General features: G+C 40.7%; 1 protein-coding gene across 2 annotated transcripts in view; it reads right to left on the minus strand.

Moving 5' to 3' along the window:
• Positions 1-19,249, minus strand: part of LOC129764961 (methylcytosine dioxygenase TET) — a 297,435-nt gene that overhangs the window by 253,123 nt on the left and 25,063 nt on the right. For both annotated transcript variants that reach the window (XM_055764656.1, XM_055764655.1), the window contains exons 2-3: positions 9,052-11,562; positions 7,774-7,914 (exon numbers count right to left, since the gene is read on the minus strand). In XM_055764656.1, the coding sequence (XP_055620631.1) occupies positions 7,774-7,914; positions 9,052-10,230 (1,320 nt within the window). In that variant the 5' untranslated portion in view covers positions 10,231-11,562. The remainder of the gene's footprint in view (positions 1-7,773; positions 7,915-9,051; positions 11,563-19,249) is intronic.

Genomic DNA, 19,249 nt, shown 5'->3' on the forward strand with positions numbered 1-19,249 from the left:
AAAACTTAAGAAGACTGTTGAAACGGTTCGGTACACTGCACCGATAATCAGATTTTAGGACAAATGATAAATGTAAAATGTATGATGGTAGGTATTACGAGAAAAGTACACAGTTAAATTTGAAAATCAACTCTTTAATCTTACAGTGGCCCTGAAATGGGTTGGCGGATAGCGTGGTTTTGATGGAAAACAGCTTGATTCAATCATCGTCTAATGAGAACAAAACAGAAACTGACCTTATGTCGAAATCGTCTCTTGAAAATCGTCTCAAGAAATGATATGAGAACATGATTTTATGCTTTTCAGAAATCATCATTGCAGTAAATATCTGGGTGATTTGGAAACACTGACACTGACTAACTTTTTTTCAGTGATGCATAAGAAAATTGCATTTTCATTTTGTAACATTTGTTTATTCAAACTCAACCAATAGCTCTGGTGACATTCGAAAGTGTATTGAAGTTTGCAAAATTTTAATTAGTTTTATAATGCTTCAAAAGTCTAATGACAGAAGCAGCCAAAGCTGCATAAAATCATTTGGTCTTTTATATTACTATTTTATGAAGCTAGACGAGGTTTTCGATGCTGAACTACATTTAGTGGTATTTAGCGTTATCCATGATTTTTCATGGTGGTGCGTTTTACCGACACGGTGCGTCTTACCCTATGTTCCCCTACAAAAATTGTGCCTCGCCGCTATGTTAGGTATTTGTTATTGACGGTTTTGTGTGGAAAGCACGGTACAAGTGTACAGAAAACGGAAATTCAGATTTCAAAATATGAAAACAAATGATAGAAAATTGCGATTTGATTGTTATACAGACATAAAAAGCCGTTCGCAGTTCAGCTATCGATGGCAGGAAAATTTCATAAAAACGTGATGTTTTCTGATTTTGGCACCCTTAAAGACAGACGTTGAAGGTTGAAAGAATCAATAAAAGAAATTTTCTCACTGTAACTATCTAGGCTCTTATCTGAGTGAAACTAAAATCAAGAACCAGTTTTCAAGTACCCTTCCATTCTGATGCTTTTGTTTTTGAGCAATCAAGAAACCCATCATTTCATCAATCTTCCTTTTGGATGATGCTCTGTGACTGTTTTGACTGTTGCTTCGGGGACATTGGACAGCTGTTAAATGCACAGATTAACAGATTTTTATTTTCTTGGGAGGCATTTTAATAAACTGCAACAAGCAACAGCTTCTTCCCACCGCGCGTTTCCCTTCGTCTGCTGTAAACATTGTTGAGATAAATTCATCATCATCTCGTACCCCTCCTCCTTCGGAAGTGTCAAATGGTTCCCGACGAGGGAGCCGTATGGGAAGGTTTTTATTTTCAACGTGACAGAAGCTGTTTTGAAAGGAAATATCTCTTGGGAATCCTCCATTGATGGATTCTAAACGGGTGATGTATTTATGTGCAGTTCCGCACTCGATTGGACATAAACCTTGTTTGGCCAGAATGTTCCGTAAAGACAGACGTAACAGGCGGTTCATCTTATAATTATAAGATCCAGCAAAACCATCAGAAATGTGTGTTAATATTATGCAAGAACAATTCCACATCTTCAAGTGATGTTCCTTAGATGAACATTGATTGAAACGGTTTTTACTCAGTAGATTAGTTGGGTAAATTGATTAGCAATATTTAGTGGATTGTTAGCTAGTTTAGTGATTAATGTTTTCTTCATTCGCTCTTCGTTGCGAACACACTTCTTATGGTCTAATTTTAGTACGCGTTAATCACTTGGTCAGTTTGGTTAGCCGTTAGTTTTTGTTAGTTTTGTTCAGGTCACTTCTTAAAAACTACTGTTAGTCCGATTAGTTGAATTAGCGGTTAGTTTGTGTCAGTAAACATTAGTTTTTTTTTAGTTTGTGTCAATAAATGTTAGCTCTTGTCAGTAAGTGTTATTTTCGGTTAGTAAACGCGAGCTTCGATCCGTTATCATGGTTTTTCTTCGTTTCAATCAAACCAATGCATCCTGCTTCCAATGCCCGGGTTCTATCAACAATCCTAAGCAAACAAATTAACGTCGTGGCGTTTGCTTTTCCACCCCAAAGTCATCCGCTACGATGACGACGTTCGATGAACTTTCTGGGTTCGAACGCGAACTACTGAAATAAAAACCACTTTTCACAGCATCACCAAACTGTCGGTCGCATTTAAGGACCCGGACTGACGACAAACAAACGATGCACACACACATCTATACATGCAGCAGCAAATGAAAATCAAATCAGAGAAAAAGAATGAAAACAGAAAAAAATCAACAGATTTTTCTGAACCCGAAAGCTGCATTCGAATGTGGTTTTTCGGGGCTTCAATGTGCGAGAGGACTAGGAATTACCCCGCGCGCTCTCGCTGGCTAAAAATAAAAATGTAATAATACAAATAATGGCAGCGAGAATGTGGAACTAGTCTGTGTGTGTCTCGATCGAGCAGCAAGCAAGCAAACCGACAGATGTGCAACGATGGCAGCCAGAATATATATATCGGTAGGGAAGCGCGATAATAAAAACAGAAAGCAAAAAAAAACAAAGAAGAAAAGCGGGAAAACAGGACCAGAAGAATGATCGGTGGGAACGGGAGGAAAAAGACACAATTCGAAATGCATGCAAGGATACACTGAGAGGGATGTGTGTTTCCTCTCGACTGGGTCTTCGTCTCCGTTGTACTGGAGGACGAAAAGAGACAGAGAGTAGAGAGAATACAACGTCCGTAACGAATTTAATTCTTCTGTAGTTTTGCGATTGTAGTGGTTCAATCGAGCGAAGGGACGAAGCGTGTTGCGTGCAATGTTTGGAGGCAACTTGGCGCACGCGTAGGTCGTCGCCTTCTTCGATAGCGCGCAGAACAAAAAAACGCACACTATTGCAGGGAGGGACCCTTAAAAGGGCCGGTAACAGTTAATCGAACGTTGTTTGTGCGAAAGTAAGAATTATACGCCAAAGAACAAAAAATGCAATGCTTGTCCCTCGAGGGATGCAAGCAATAGCTATAATAAATAAGGTCTCTCACGTCTTTCGCGTGGGGTTAGATCGAATCGAACCTAACCGAAAGGTATGAAACACTCTCTACCCGACACAATTGTCAGAATCTCCAGATTCAATTGCGCCCGGTGTTGATTGTGCTTAACGTACATATATGCTTTATGGCTGAGTTCAATTGGATTTAAAACGAAAATGACATACACTTTAATCAGCCTAGATTTAAAAATTGCGCCTCGTTGCGCTCAATCACTCAATCAGCAGCAGCAGTAGCAGCTTCATCATCTTCATAAGCGCTCTCTTTGTAACGTTAGTTGAGCATCATTCCACCGTCATAGCCATGAGAAAAAAACTGGACAGTGCTTACAAAATATGTCAAAATTTAACTTAAACATGGACGCTCATTTGGTTCCATTTTTGCCAATTAAACCAGGGAAACCTTAAGCACGATATCCTGTCGTCAATCGAAACCCGATAGCTGATGTTTGTGTCTCTCGGAAATATCACTATTCCACCGAAGAGTGCAAGCGCTCCTGCTGCTGAAACGCTATGAAATTTGAAACTTTCTCGATTTTACGATTTTACGACCCTTCTCTCCACCGCCTCCACTTGGGCGCGGCGGTGTTCGAAAACATGGCTACGACAGGGCAACAGTGACACCTGTCCTTTGACCACATTTGACGCGTTCTGTCATAATGCATTGTGACGAGGGCTGAATCAATAGAAGGTAGCTGATCAATTATTCGTTTTTCGACAAAAAACAAAATCAATTAAACAGCAGATGGAGCTCCACGCTCGATTCGATGTTTGCAAGGAACGGGAATATAAAATGTGACTAACGATTTTGGTTTTGAGAACCAAAAAAATAGGAAAAAAAGAAAAAAGATTCAAGCAAACAAATGACATCTTCACCATTGTACCAAGTTGTAGAGCGAAGCAAAAAGAGGGCGGAAATCAACGAATGAAGTATTATTTATGAGCCATAAGTTTTGTCATCAAGAAGCAGAAGAACGGATCAAAATGCGGAGAGTTGGAGCTGCTGGGCGCCAACGATTATTTGGGAGCAACATTGTGTCAACATTTGAACGCTGCCAGAGCTTTAAAAAGATTTTCGCCAGAATCATTGCTGGCATGACCTTCTTTGAAGATACATCACATTTGTGCTCTCTGCATTGTCATGGATTTCATTTCCAATCAATTGAAGAGAGAAGGAAAAGCAATGCTGGATCTGTGCGTAGGAGTTTTTTTGTTGTTGTATTCCTGGTATAATTGAGGAAACGGCAGATGTTCCCCGTTCGGAGCAGACTTTTCTCGTGTGAAAGCAACTGCCTTTGTCACGTTTCGTTCTCAATTATAACCGGCACGAATGATTGTGCTTTGAAAAATAAACTCCAAAGAGGTTGTTTTCTACCTGAGATTCGATTTTCGTGTTGAAAAGTTCCTTTATTTTCGATCACTATTTTCCTATTTCGTACACCCAGAGGAAAACGAAGACCAACACAACAATGGTTAGAGAGTCCTTCGAATCCCAATCCCAGGGTTGTAAATCGAAACAAAGTTAGAACAGCTGACTGATACACTTTTTTAATTTTTTTGTTTGCTCTTTCTCTCCGGGAGTTGTTATTAATGGGTAATCTCGTTTCCGTATCTCGCTGAGCGTGAACCGATGCGAAGGGAGCGATTAAGGAGCATAAGTGAGGTAAAAAGTGCCAAGAAGACGGGTCCATATGGTGCATGAAATTAAACGTCATTCATGTTTTTTTTTCTCCAGCGATGCCAGGAGAAGTGGATCTTCGCCGCATAAACATCAACCCATTAACGATCAAGCAGTAAAAATTATTTTTTAACGAAAGCCATTTGTATAATTTTGATTGTTGGCGTTGCAGGACCCCAATCCTCAGGAATTATTTTTGCTTTTCTTCTGTTCTCCGGAAAATTATGAAAATCGAAAAATCGCCAAAAAACATTGCCCAAAACCAAAATTTTTGTTCGTATAGTAGATTCAATCCAATCATATTTTTCCTACATCACAATGTGTGTTCTTTCATCGAAGTAACACTGTAAAAAAGTTTACATATTTTTGCATTTTATTAGGTTTTGTTTTGACGTAGGATTGCGACTTTCGGAAACATATTGGGGGTACAAATTGAAAAACGAAAATTGATCGCATCATGAAAAATGTCTAATTTCAAACACTTATTGCTCAATCATTTCATAATGTTTTGATGAGATTTTTGCTCGATTTCGGCACTTCATAAAAGTTTCTTGCATCACAGAAAATAATATATGCCATCGAATAACTGAAAAATCTCAACCGTTAACCAAGCGGAAATTCCGCGTTCTGATTTGTTGAACTCGAAGATACAAGTTTCCTCTTGTACTCACAATTATTGCTTGATGGATTTATGAGATTTCCGAGGAATGATTGGTCCAATTTGTGCCGTCTTTCTTTAGCTGTATTCGTCTCTTCCTGTAGATCAATATAGCGGAGAGAAAAATCGGAAAATTTGGAGAAAACTTTTAAGGATGGTCGGAAAATTGAATTTCCATATGGTCTTTGGTCGTAGAAGCTATGAACACTCAGCCTTGAGAAAAACCAATTTGAATATTATTTAATGAGTAGTTCGGGGATTAAACACATGAACGGTCGCTTAGTATGAAAACGTCAGCTAGTAAAATAATATATTTTATGAAACTAGCTTTCAACAATCCATCTGACAATCCAATTAAGCAGTAGTGATTTTTTTACTCACAATATGATGTCGCAAACATTTGTATAACTCGGTAGGTATGCGCAAACACAGACAACACAATCGGGCACCGTGACGGCACGCTTTAGAGATCGTAGTGGAAACGAATAAATTTGATGTCTCCATTGATAATAAAACGAAGAATGCCGCGGCGGTTTTTGAATTCAGATCAATTGTGAATAATTCCCGCGTTCCCGGAATGAACATGAAAATAGGCCAATGTAACGAAATCGAAGAAATGAGCTTGCAGCGGCGGCATTTGTGCTCAGAATTATTGCTCAGTCATATATAAAAGTAAGTATAAAAATTTAGAAAAATGAAAATCACACGTTCTGATTGGTCGACTCGCAAAAGCAATCTTGGCTTTAACATCCAGTGCATCTGCACTTTGTTGAAATTAGAATTCGTGACTATAATATGTCACATGTTTCTGAGAACCGAGAATTCAGTTTCAGTTGTTGTTTCGCTGTGTTTGATTATAGATTTTAAAGTCTGTATAATTTAATACAGCATCATTTCTGACTATCCTAGAGACGAATGAACTCTCAGAGTTTAAAGTCTCTCTAATTCAATACCTTCCTTCCTTCCTTCTGACTATCCAAGCAAGCTTTGGTGGTTCTTTTACTCACGTAATCGTGTCGCATGTCGTAGCTGCGGGAGTATACATTTGTTCAGACAACAAGGTGATTCCCGACTACAGACGTGTTGTTCAAAGAGTACATCAATTACCCTTATCCCTTCAATCCCTTCAAAGCCCAACAAAAGTAAATTGCTGCTGTTTTTAGTTGTTCGATAAAATTTTATGCGAGTGAATATGTTACAATATAAGCGTGCATCGGAATGGAAACAACTGTCTAACACTGATGCCGAACGGTCGGCCTACTATGGGTTAATATTCAGATTTCCTCCAACCAGCTTGCATGGACATTACACCCAGCGCATGTTTGCGTGGTGTAAATAATCGGGTTGGTAATAATGCGACAGTACGGAAAATAACCGAATCGATTCGGCTGGCAGCCGCGCACCTATCAGCAGGCGAATTGTAAACAACAAAACAACATTCCACCTATCGGCCAGTGAAATATATTATCCCTTATCATGCTCAAACACATCACTGGTGCAGGAGAAAGAAAGTCGTAAAAATCGATATCTTATATGAGTGACGTCCAATTGAGCAGTTAACAGAGCGCAAAAAAAAATCAATAATTTTTCATACCCGCTAACATCTGCAGTTTTGTTTGTGTAACTCACCCGCTACGTAGCACCGGGCGCCGGTAAAAATCGTTAAACGCAGAACACCAGGGATAGAGCCCAGATGGGTGCTTACCCCCGCACGCAGCCTGCAACTTCTACCACCATTCGGTGGCCCCTCGTATGACGTTATCAATGACAGGGCTCGTGCCACGCTTAACAAACAAGGAGGCACATTTAGCTATGGTTTCGTACGAAGAACGAGGAGCGAAAAAAAACCCGGCCTTCTGAGTGGACGAGAAATAAACAAACCGAACATCGAAAAGAGCTTAACTGCGCGCGAGAAGAACCTCTACAACCTGCCTGCACCACCTCCAGACGGGTCCACCTTTATGGTTGAAGCTCGAAACAAGGGCAAAGACGTACATAAAGCCAACATATGTTTCTGCGGCGATGACGAAAATGAAAGGGTTACAAAAAGCGCTCCACGCAAAAAAAGAAAAGAGTGTGCAAATATTTTGACGGTTAAAAATTAGCCCTGACTGCCGCGCGCGCTAATTTGATCGTATCTTTTGTTTTGTTCGATCTTCCCACCGCCGCATCAACAACGACAACAACAACAACAATGGCGGAAAGTGCACTGACACCAGCAGCGTGCGACTTTTTCGGCGGTAGTCATGTGCATGAGATTTTATCGCTTCATTAAATTGGTTAAGGATGGTTTTATGTGTGCGAAGCCGTTCGCGAAGGTTCATTGATATCCTTTGTTTCGTATGTTCTAAATACCGCCTTCGTTGATTACAAATCGCGAGAGATGGGTCGAGGAACATCAAAAACTAAGCTTACCTTCTTTTCCGTCAGTTTCTCGCAGCGCCGGGTTTTGCAGATCTGGTGGCTCTTGTCGTTCCGACATGGAGCACAATCGCCACAGTTGTCCTTGCGCGAACATCCAACGCATTCGCCACAACGTTTGCGCTTTTTCTTCGTCTACGAGGGGTGGAAAAGAAAACCCAGTTAGCATTCGGTCACCCTCCTCATCGTATGAAGATTGTACTCGAAAAAATGCAACACTTTCTTTTGTGTATAACTTTTTATTGCAGGTGTAAACATTGATGAAATTTTTAGTAAAACTAGTTCAGAGTGTAATGTTTTCATGTGGAAAATTTCGTCACAATCTGTCAAATGGTTATCGAGATGGCTCCCAAGCAAGAATTGCTCCGACAAAAAATTATGGGCGCGGTCCTGGAAAATTCTGGCCAGTCCCACAGGTAGACCGCGAAACAGTTGGGATTCGACCATTCGTGTCCCGTGTGTTAAAATCGTCCTCCGACCCCGTAAGGCAAGAAAGATGAGAGTTTACTTCAAGCGCAATCCGAGCCTTTCGATTCGGGACGTGGTCAAGAGAGTCAATCCTTCCGTCTGGTTCGTCCAGCAGACAATGAAGCGGGTCGGACTTCATATCTTCAAGTTTAAGCAGGCGTCTACCGATAAACAGAATACGGTGGCCAAGTTCCGAAATGCATCGTATGGACGACGAGACGTTCATCAGAACGGACGCCAAACAGATCCCGGCCAATACTCGGTTGGATGTTCCGAAAAAGTTCCGGAAGAAGATCGACAGATTTGCCAAAAAATACTTGGTTTGTTGTTTTGGTACTGAAGGAGACAAATCCGCCAAACTTGCCAGAACTTCGCCCAATAGAAACAATCTGGACAATTATGAAAGGCAAGTTACGGAATCAGGGAAGATCTTCAAAAACGATTAGGATTTGAAGAAAAAGTGGATGAAAGTGTGTAAGAAAGATGGTACAAGCGTTGCCCAGGATTTGATGGGTAGCGTTAAGTCTAAAGTGCGAGAATTTAGCCTAATAGAGGGGCTTGTGATTGATCTCTTCTTTTTGTTATCTTCAGAGAATTAAAGGGCAACCAAACGCAACTAGATGAAGATACAGAACCACATGGCGACCGTCTGTATCTTCATGTAGTTGCGCTTGGTCGCACTTTAGTTCTCTGAAGAAAACAAAAAGAAGAGATCATTAACAAGCTTGAAAAAACCATCCGACTTAAAGTGAATTTTTAGTGATAATTTTTTTTTCGAGTACGAGTACGAGAACCTAGACTCACCTGCTTTTCGCCTGGGATGCCGCCGTCGTCCGTGTCCATGCTCATGGTGTGCATGGGACTCTTGAAATTGGCCGTACTCGAGATGGCCGCGACCTGTCCCGGATTGCCACTGTCGCCAATTTCCATTGCACTACCCTCGGACTCGGCACTGGACTCGAGCGAGGGGGCCCGCATTTTCCGCCGCTCTTTTTTCCGATTGTCGGCGATCCGAGTTATCTGCGCCGATTGGGTACTGCTGTCCAGGTTCGTCGTCGAACTGGTCAGCTTGGTGTGGTTGGTGATGTGGTGCTCCTGGACTGACGGTGTCACCAGGTTCTGCTGGGGCTGGTGCAGATGGTGATGGGTTTGGTGATGAGGTTGGTGTTGTTGTTGCTGCTGTTGTTGTGACTGTATTGTATGATGATGCGTCAGCCCACTTTGGGAGAACATATTATTATCTATTAACGGACTGTGGAAGTTGCTGTGATGGAGCGTTCCATTCTTGATGGAGGACAGATCGAAGTCAACAACCTCATTTTTGATGACCGTCACGGTGGGAATTGTTTGTGGCTGAAAGCTCGAGATCGGCTGATACAGCTGGATGTGGCGTTCGTCTATGTACTGCTGATTCATGGTCGGGATGTCACGAGCCTGAATGGGCGCAGGTACGATAGGGTACGGACGTGGATTAACAGCACTCAGTGTGTGGAAGCTGTGTGAGCCTCCGATAGATCCCAGCCCACTTTGCAGTGGCGTCAGTGGAGTTGGCGTCAACTGCGTGAGCTGTGTCAGTGATCCACCCGTACCGGGTGATGCTGAACTCGGTGATATCGGCACCGGGACCGCTGTGACTTGAGGTAAACTGGGTTCTGGAGCACCCATCGCCGTATCATTGTACCCATGAAACTGACTCTGGAACGATGGTAGCTTCGGGAAGGGCTCAAATCCGCCGCCGCCGCCACCACCCCCATTCGGGATCACCGCACGTTGATCCTTGGAGTCCATCTCCCAGGGTCTGGTATAACTACTATTGCTTGTCTGGGACGATATCACATCACCCCCGTTGGTAGAACCGTTCGAGCGCTCCTGACGATCGTAGTAATCCCATGAGGGCTCCAGCTCGGCGGTAAATGAGGCGAACGAAGGTAAACTATGGTCGGTAGTATCCTCCGCTGTTGTAACACTCATCATTGATGTCATACTACATCTTAGTCTCTGGTATCTTACTAACACACAAAATCATAGCCCGTTCAACGGACGCTACCTTCACACGGGACACACGCACCGGGAGAGTTCACTCAAAGTACGTTCACGACTAGAGAAACCGAAATTATTTTTTCCAAAGTGGAACCGAACAAAAGTACGAAGCTAAACACTGGTTTAATTTATTTTTTTGAACTTTCAAAGCTCACTTGTTTTTTTTGCGAAACTTTCTTCGTCAGAGGTAGATATTTTTTGTCAATAAACACTTTTTTCACTAAAAGAACTGTTGTAATCTTCTGTTTGATTTGGTATATTTTACACTATTTCTTCTCGGTGTGATCTAATTGTTCTGCTTTTTTGTTGTTTGTGTTCAGGTAAATAGTTTGTTTTCACTCTCGTATTAAAAGTAACTCAGTTGCTCGCACAACTTTCTCGGTAAAGGTAACATTTTCATTAAAGATCAAGATTTGAACACTTTCACAATTTGTGGCTTTAGACTATTACTTTTGTTTTGTTTTGTTTGTTTGCTATTACTGTTGCTTATTACTGATTTGTTTAGCTGGCTTTGTTTGTACTTGTACGTTTTGTGTGTTTTGTTGTTTGTTGATTTCTACTCTCTTTCACGGACAACTTGTGTATGAGTGAACAAAATAATACTGCTGCTGCTGTTGCTGGCAAGAGCAAATTTGTGCCTTCGGTTTACGTATTCTAACAGGCTCAATATCGGGAACAACTTATTGTCAGCACCTCACTTCTCTTCGTACGCTGCTGCCTCCTCGTTTGTGTGTTTTGGATTACTCTAAATATTATTTTTGGTAGAGTTTACACGCTCGGCTGTTGCGACCAGACCACAACTGCTGGGTTTTTTTTCTTCTTTTTCGGCTACTCACACTCCGTTTTGTATGCGTTTTGTAATTTACTCTTTTAGTGCTTAATTTGTACTTTTCTGTCGTTTGTTTAGTTTGGTTATGCGTTTTGTGTGGCTTTAGTTTTAGTTTTTTCTTCTCAGAACTGTTAAACAATCGCTTGGTTTCGTTTTAAATTTAATGACTTTTTTGAAAATAAATTAGGTGATTTAGAAGGTTGGCTTAATTTTTTTTTGACTCGAACAGGTGACGAAATTACAAAGTAAGGATTTTTGTTTCGTTTGAAAGTTTTAATAAGTTAAATAAATAAATAAATTAGGTTATTATAAATACATAAATAGGTTTTAAATTAATTAATTAAGAAAACCGTTAAAAGTAGATTAGACTGAAGTTTCACTTATGATGCTTCATTGAATAGATTGTTTGTTTTGTATTGGCTTTGGTTTCACGTTCCTATCGGCATCTGTGAAAAAAAAACAGAAAAGAAAAAAGTTTCGTGTTAGAACAATTTCCACTGAACACAGGTGAAGTCTTATAACGTGAGTAAAAGTTTCGCCGATGCCAACCATTTTCCGTTCCTCCCGAGGAAAGTCGTCGCAATCGTAAATCGACAGAGCAAACATTAAGTAATTAGAAATACATATTATAATCTGCTCTCGATGAGCGTCTGGGACTGAACGAGGAGTGGTACTGCGGTGGCAGCAAGACAGCAGCCGGTATCGAACATCTTCATTTATCCGTCGTATACCTGCAGGGAAGCGAAAGGTGAGAGATGTAGCCGAGTTTTGGTTCGGTTCTTCTGAATATTTTAATTTCAATTCGTAGGTAAGCACACGCACGCACATATATTTGCGTGCACATTTTGCACCAACTTTTACCATTTCTTCTTGTGCTCAGGCTGGGCTGGAGTGGTGTGGCCGGAAAAGGGAGGGGGTAGAATTTAGAGCCCATGGTGTCGTTGTAATTCTAATCATACGAATACGAGACTGGATGCGAGAAATTGCGTTCTCACTCATCCTGTCTCATAATTTGTCGAGTGGGGGGGGGGGGAGGGGGGTATGAGTGGAGGGGAAAAAGAGCGATGGGATAATTTTACGCGAATTAGCATTTGCGAATTTCTGCTAAATTATGGATAGAAAGTGAGAAGATTAGTTTCTCCGTTTCTCGGGTGGGCGGAGAACGCATATTTAAGGGGGTTGTTGCAAAGGAATCAATTTAACTTAATCAGCATGTTTAATTTTTTGCTGTTCTTACGCTATATGGTGTCAACTTAAATCACTCTTGCTCTAGAATTCGATCGGATTATGTGATCTGATCCTGCCTTCTGCCATCCGTTCGATTCGTATCCAATCGAGCTATGCAAATGGGGCAACCTTGCCTTGATGCAAAAACAAACGTCAAAACGATTCATACGAATTTGTGAAGCAACTGACTCTATCGGATTAACCGGCTCGAATGCAGTTTGAAGTTTTTATCCTTTGAATCAAAATGGCCTTCACCTGGCCCTTACTCAACTATTTTGGTATAAATTTTCTAGTATTTGAGCTAAAACTTCATCATTATAACATACAATGTTTCGTTCGAAATTTTTTCGCTACTTGTAGAAGATGTTTTACTCTATGACATAGAATACATATCTGATACGGAAGAGTTGATTTTCATCCATATTTTTCTATTTATGTGTGTTTATTCCACCCGAAAATGTATTACCATTTCCGTTCCACACAAACGGAGCCCGAAGCTTATGGAGCAATATTATTAACCCGAATTGCGAAATACGTTTGATTTTCGCTCAAATCATGCAGAATGTAGAATTGCGTTCCGTTCGGATAATTCTGATTCGGTCGGTTATTAGAACAAGGGTGAAGGATTTCAATTATTCAATCGTGTCAATCGAATATCGCAGAAGGGTGAAAATATGTACGAAACAATTGGTTTTCATACTGTGATTGAATGAGATCTTGAATCGAACCCAATGGATGTTGTTTGGTTACTACAAAGCGACTTTTACTTAAAATTTCGGAGAACTTCCAGTGGTCATTTGCGTTAGAGAATTCGAATGATAGTGACATTGTATTTTCATTATTATGGACCTATACTATACAATAGTTTAACCTAGATCAAACGACCACTTCACAAATCGAAGGTTTTCCGGTTACATACAGTTTCAATAATTAGTTTTATGGATATGGTTTGATTTACAACCAAAACTTCAAAACTGAAATAAACAAATTGAGTAATCACAGTTCCGGTTTTGTGTAAGAACTGGGGCTATATAAACTCAATCAACAGTTTATCAAGCCAATTATCATTTCTAAGCTCTTAAAATTTAGTTCGCAATTGTGCAATATATTCTTTGTTCACATTTATTGAAATAAACTTCAAAAACTCAAGGTAAGTTTAATGAAATGCGCTATTTAACAATACCAATTAGAATAAACAGCTATCAAACTTTGTTCAAAGGTAAGTTATAAATTTCAGTTTCCTCCGATATGATGGTGAAGATATTTGAAAAAATCACCTGGCATCCTGAAAGAGAAGACGGGAGCCGCTGACAACTGATAAACCCAGCGATGCCAATGACCCTGTTTTTCCGTGATTATCTAGTCCAAGGCGCGTAGAAGTATATCCTAAGGTGGGCCAACTTGCTAAAACCACTCTTCAGCCATCTTGGAAGTCTACTGTGTTTTGTTTGTAAACAAAACACAATACGCTTGTGCCCAAGCTCGCTCGTGATCAGTCTGTCTCTTTCACGCTTCAAGGAAATAATTCCCCTTCTGCTTTCTTCCGTACTGTTTTCATATACCGCTCCCCTAACCAACTTAGTGACGAAACGGCCTCACCTAGTACCATAGACCCGTCTTGAAGTCTTGAAGCAGTTTTGGTTTTTATACGTTTTCTACATCAAAATTGAAATTAACGACAATGAAGAAACTGGACACACCTTAAATGAGAACTGTTGCAAAAGTTTTCCATGAAAAAGGCTTATGTTTACTATTTCTGTTTGTTGGTGATTAGATGATCGAATATTGATCATTTATTATTTTTGATGCGTGGTATAACATCTCGTAGTCATGCAAATATGTATATGATTAGGCGAAGCAAAATTTTGCGGGTATTACTACATTACTTAAGTTGGTTCAATGATACGAGCATAATGCAGTAAATACTAATCAATTCACAGGTTTGAGTTGAATTTTTATTACATTAAAGGGTTAAAGGGTTGAAAGCAAATTCGTTATAGTTCGATTATTACTCGGATAACAATCTACAGTGTACATAATCCTTCATTGAAATTGAATATATTCAAAGGAACCTATTTTATGTATCAAGAAATAACTTTCATAATTCCATTAGTTAGCATAAAATTGGTCTATATAGCCTTAATCTCCAGTTGCTTATAAATCCAGCAGATACCAACTAAAAACCAAGTACAGGGAAAATACTTGATTTCAGCTTTCAAGCATAATATTCTAGGTACAACTGCCAAACTGCAGTGGATAACTTTTCACTGGTTATGTCGAGAGGATTGAAATCAATCTAAAAAAGTGGACGAATGGTTTGCTAGTGTTCGGAATTATAATAGCCGTTCGCATATTGAGGTTTGCGGACAACATCTCACACTGAAAAGTTCAGTCACACAGTAAAGTTCTGCCACGGTACCACGGTAAAAAACGGTACGCTTTGTTTTTCATCCGGTACAGTGCACCCAATGGCCGTTTCTGGTATTTTGAACAGCAGTTTGTTTACAAAGTCTTTCTCTTGAAATCCAAAAAAATTGGAAAAAGTTAGTGTTTTCTTAATCTGTCCCGTGAAGGAATAAAAAAAGTTAATTCTGCTCAAAAGCAATAAACCCCTGACATGGTCGGGTACAACGATCGTAAGGGAGATGAAAATAGCCAACGGGCACAGACGCTAGTGCAGTGCAAAAGTGTTTCAAGGAACCTTTGCCTGTTTTTCAGAAGGTTCAATCAAGACATGGAAGCGGTGCAGTGGACCGGAAAGTGCATCAGAACGTCATGAGGGTTTTCGGTGCGAATCCAGGATTTCCGGACGCGGATGTGGCCAATAAACTAGGTACTGCTCGCAGTACATTCGGAAAATACGCATTCGGGAAGGTTTCTTAGAGTATCGGACTATTATGAAACCAAACAGGATCGTAAAGCAAAATACTGTGACAAGATCGCAGGCCTGAACGCTGTATGACTAGATGCTAATCTAATTCAACGGTCGCGTTATTATAGACGATGAAACATATGTTAATTTGAATTGGCAGCAGCTTCCGTGAAAGAAGTTTTGGATAGCCATGAGTAGTGGAGATATTCCAAAGGATGTTAATTTTAATAAATTTGTTTTGGCGGGGGTTGTCGGTATGCTGATGATTCGGCAGAGAATCTGCAGTTGTGGCCAACCAACCAACACAACCAACACAACCAACAATATGAACGGACATTTACATCAACGAATACCGTTCTATGCATCAATCGGTATTGCCGTTCATTAGGCCCAGATGGGTCTCGTCAAGCTTTGGCGAGTTGCTACTACAGTAAGAGGGTGCAACAGTGGTATCGCTATAATGGAGTCATTGACAAGGACAAGAACGCTCAAACTGAAAAATGGAAGTCGAAACCAGACGCTACTTTGTTGAACAGACATTGAAGGCCTCAGTAATTGAATCCATGGTTGGTACGACGAGAAGAAACTCGAAGGAATGCGAGGTCCCGCAGAGCTCGAGGTTGAATCAAAAGGTTGATGTTCTCGAATAACTGGCCATTCTGTCCTGGCCAATAAAACATCATGCATAAACAAGTCGCGATTCACATTTCTTCGCACGTGTAGCGTATCAAGACCCATTAGTTCGCACCGGTATTCAATGACTTGGTAGCTGATGTGGGTTACACCAGGGTAATCGTCTTAGAACGAACCGAACGAATCGCTTTTGTACGGCTCCGATCTCGCTGTTGACTCGCTTTAGATAGTGCGGATTCCAAATTACTGAACAGTATTCCAGGCTTGAACTAAAGCATTAAATCCAGATTGATAAAATCCCTCGCAGCGCGCATGATGAATCCAAGACTACAGGAAGCTATTCCAACCCCGTAATTAACATGTATTTTGAAGTTGAGTTAGTAGTCTAAATACACTCCTAGATCCTTCACGCAGTCGAGTTATGTTAGTGGAACCTCGTCGAGGAATGAACAATTCTACCAATTGTCGATCTATAAAATCTTACAGCATTTTCTATTTGATGTTCGTTCGTTCATTGGCGGTATGACCGAATGTAATAGAAACATTTTTCAATATTGAGAAATTGTTTACTGTTATAGGCAATCCTATAACAGATTATATTCGAAAATTAAAATCACAAATCTAGTTTTTCAAAAGAACTGCATTGCGGATATCATAGATAGTATTACCACCTTTTATCGATCAACCATTATCTAGACGTCACAATGCAATTTTATTGCAGCGGCACAAATGTGGTTCGAAGCAAGGTGCTAATATATATAAGGCGCCTTGGTTAGAAGAAACGTTGCCATTAAACACATGAGCCGCAGTATGAGTGTTAAAAAGTTAAGGTGAATAAACACTGTTTGACCGAATGTAAAATATTCAACACTTTTTGGCGGATAAAATTCGATTGAAATTTGGTACAAATACTATTTTGTTTGTCACTCTTCAACTATCAACAGTAGCAATCACTGTTAAAAATAATAATAAAAAAACAATTTTGTGAATTAGGAAAAAAAATGGAAAAATCTGTATGATCAGAAACATTACCTACGAAATAATAAATAATCATCAAACAATCAAATTAAACAATTCTCAGTTACTTCTGATTTAATTCTACAAGCAACTCAATCCTCGAAGGATTTAAACGCGGCAATAGCTTACATTCATTGTTTCTGCGTCTAGTCAGGTATTTTTTCTTAGAATTTTGTCTACACGGGAGTTGATCACAATTTCGCATTCCCGAAATTGATTCTCTTTAACCACGCTGCCAAATCCGACCTCAAACCGCTGACGTCTTGAACAGATTTAACACCGACAGTCAGTCCCAACAGCAGACCGGCGGGAGCGGCTGAGGGCAAGGGCAACAAAAAATTGAATTTCAGAAAATAATATTTCGCATGAGTTACGTTTTCAATTTTCAATTTATTTTATTTTTTTCACGTGTCGCCAAATCTGGTGTCTAGCGGTGCACTTGGGTTTGGGAAGGTGGGCGGCGCGGCTGTTATCATCTCAAATGAATTTTCGGTTTCGTTTCTACCTCCCCAGAAACACACCCGCCCACTTCATTCGGTTTATTCGTCTTCGTCAACGGCGGATTGGGGAGGCCAAATACCACGATTTCCACCTTGAGCGTTTACACACTCCACCTTCAGTATTCAAGATTTGGCAGAATGGGTGGTGGGAGGTGGCAAACACATTGGCACGTTATTGGCGCGCTGGTTGCGTTGCGTTGTTCCAGGTGAAGAAGCGCATTGCACAGCGCGCGACGGTGGCGACGGTAGCAGCGTTCCAACCGCAACACGACGGAATAATTTTGCATTTGGCAGATTGTTTTCCTATCACGCCGACGACCGAGACTTGTTTTGTTTGGATTTTGTCCCGTAATCGGCGGTTGAACGGCGGAGGAAACGACACACGAAAAGAGCTTTGTGATTTTGCTGCCAAGCAGCGAACCTTTTCCAATTATGCTGCCGTCAGAGAAGACACAATCTTGTCACCTTTGCACGGAATCCGCGCACACTTCTTCTTTTCGAGGATTTTTAATCCCAGTCAGGAAGAGCAAATATTTTTTATCTCTAGAAGGCCGCAATCTAACGTTGCGTTTGACGTTAGCGAAGCAATCACACGCGGGAGGCGTTCGATACATCATCAAATTCAGGTGAGCTCATCCATGAATATTAAAAATATTGTCGAAAAGGGAATGACACGTGAAAATGGCTCTGGGATGTGTGACTTGCGGGGGAGGATCCTTTATAGGCTGTGGGGTCGTTGCTGCTACTAAGAATTCGAGGCACGTTGGCAATGCGTGTTTGGTTGAGTGACATGTTCTTTTTTCTCTTCTTTCCCCGTTTGGAACGAACGATGGCAAAGCCCTTCCAGCGGTATCAGAAAGTGCTCTTGATAGACACATTTGCAACGACGCGACGAGTGCGAAGCGCTCGCCATATATAAATGCCAGTTCGAAGGGAAAATCATATCAACCCGCAGTCGAGACGTCGGAATGGAAATCTCAAGTAAAAACCGTGGGGGCCAGAGAGATGTGCGGCGAACAAGGGAGTGTGTGAATTTGAAGATCATGTCTCATCGTGATCGAATGAGAAATTCAATATATTTTATACATTTTACTTCGCTTCTTGGGATGAGAAGAATCCATCTGTGCGAAGGCAGGATGCTACCGAGGGTACAACGACTTCGTTTGTGGACAAAAAATCAATTTCGGTGAGATTTGGCTGAGTCGAAGTATATGGTATTGGAATATAGCAATTAGTTTATCGGAAAGCAACAGCAAAATCTTGGAAATCTACAAAATGAATGACGCTATCGTGCGACTGTGGTGGTTATAACGATTCCCCCGTCGAACGACAGAAAAATATTCATTAACAAAATTGATTCGGACATTTGTACGATGCGAACATTTCCCACTGATCCAGAGACACCGAGAAAAGAGGAGAAAAGCCCGAACTGCCGCCTATTCATTAAAATTTGAAAACGTTCGACTTGTCTTCTTTGACTCTTTTGACAGTTTTCGTCCATTCTTGTCGGTAGAATGAATGGCATTTCTCGTGAACAGGAAAAAATAATCTTTGCAACCATAGAGGAGGAAAGGCTCGTGGAAAGTTGCGAAATAAATTATAAAACTTTTAGCAAAGAAAGCTTGGTTCGCTCTGTCCTATTTTGGCTGCGTGTTGGGCGCGGAAAGAGGAGCAGAACACACACAAAAAAAAAAGTTACAGCGAAAATGGAAAAAAATGAAACTGCGCACCAAAGAAAACCAGTGAAGGATAAAAAGCTACGAAGGAATGATTCTTGCAAGAAAAGTTCCACTACGTTTCTCTTACTCTCCGTGAACCCAGTCACCGTCGTTGCCGCCACCGTGGTCCTGAGGCACACACAAAGAGCATAAATTTCTTTTCAAT

The sequence above is a fragment of the Toxorhynchites rutilus genome, chromosome 2, assembly GCF_029784135.1.
Source record: "Toxorhynchites rutilus septentrionalis strain SRP chromosome 2, ASM2978413v1, whole genome shotgun sequence".
In the NCBI taxonomy this organism is placed as follows: domain Eukaryota; kingdom Metazoa; phylum Arthropoda; class Insecta; order Diptera; family Culicidae; genus Toxorhynchites; species Toxorhynchites rutilus.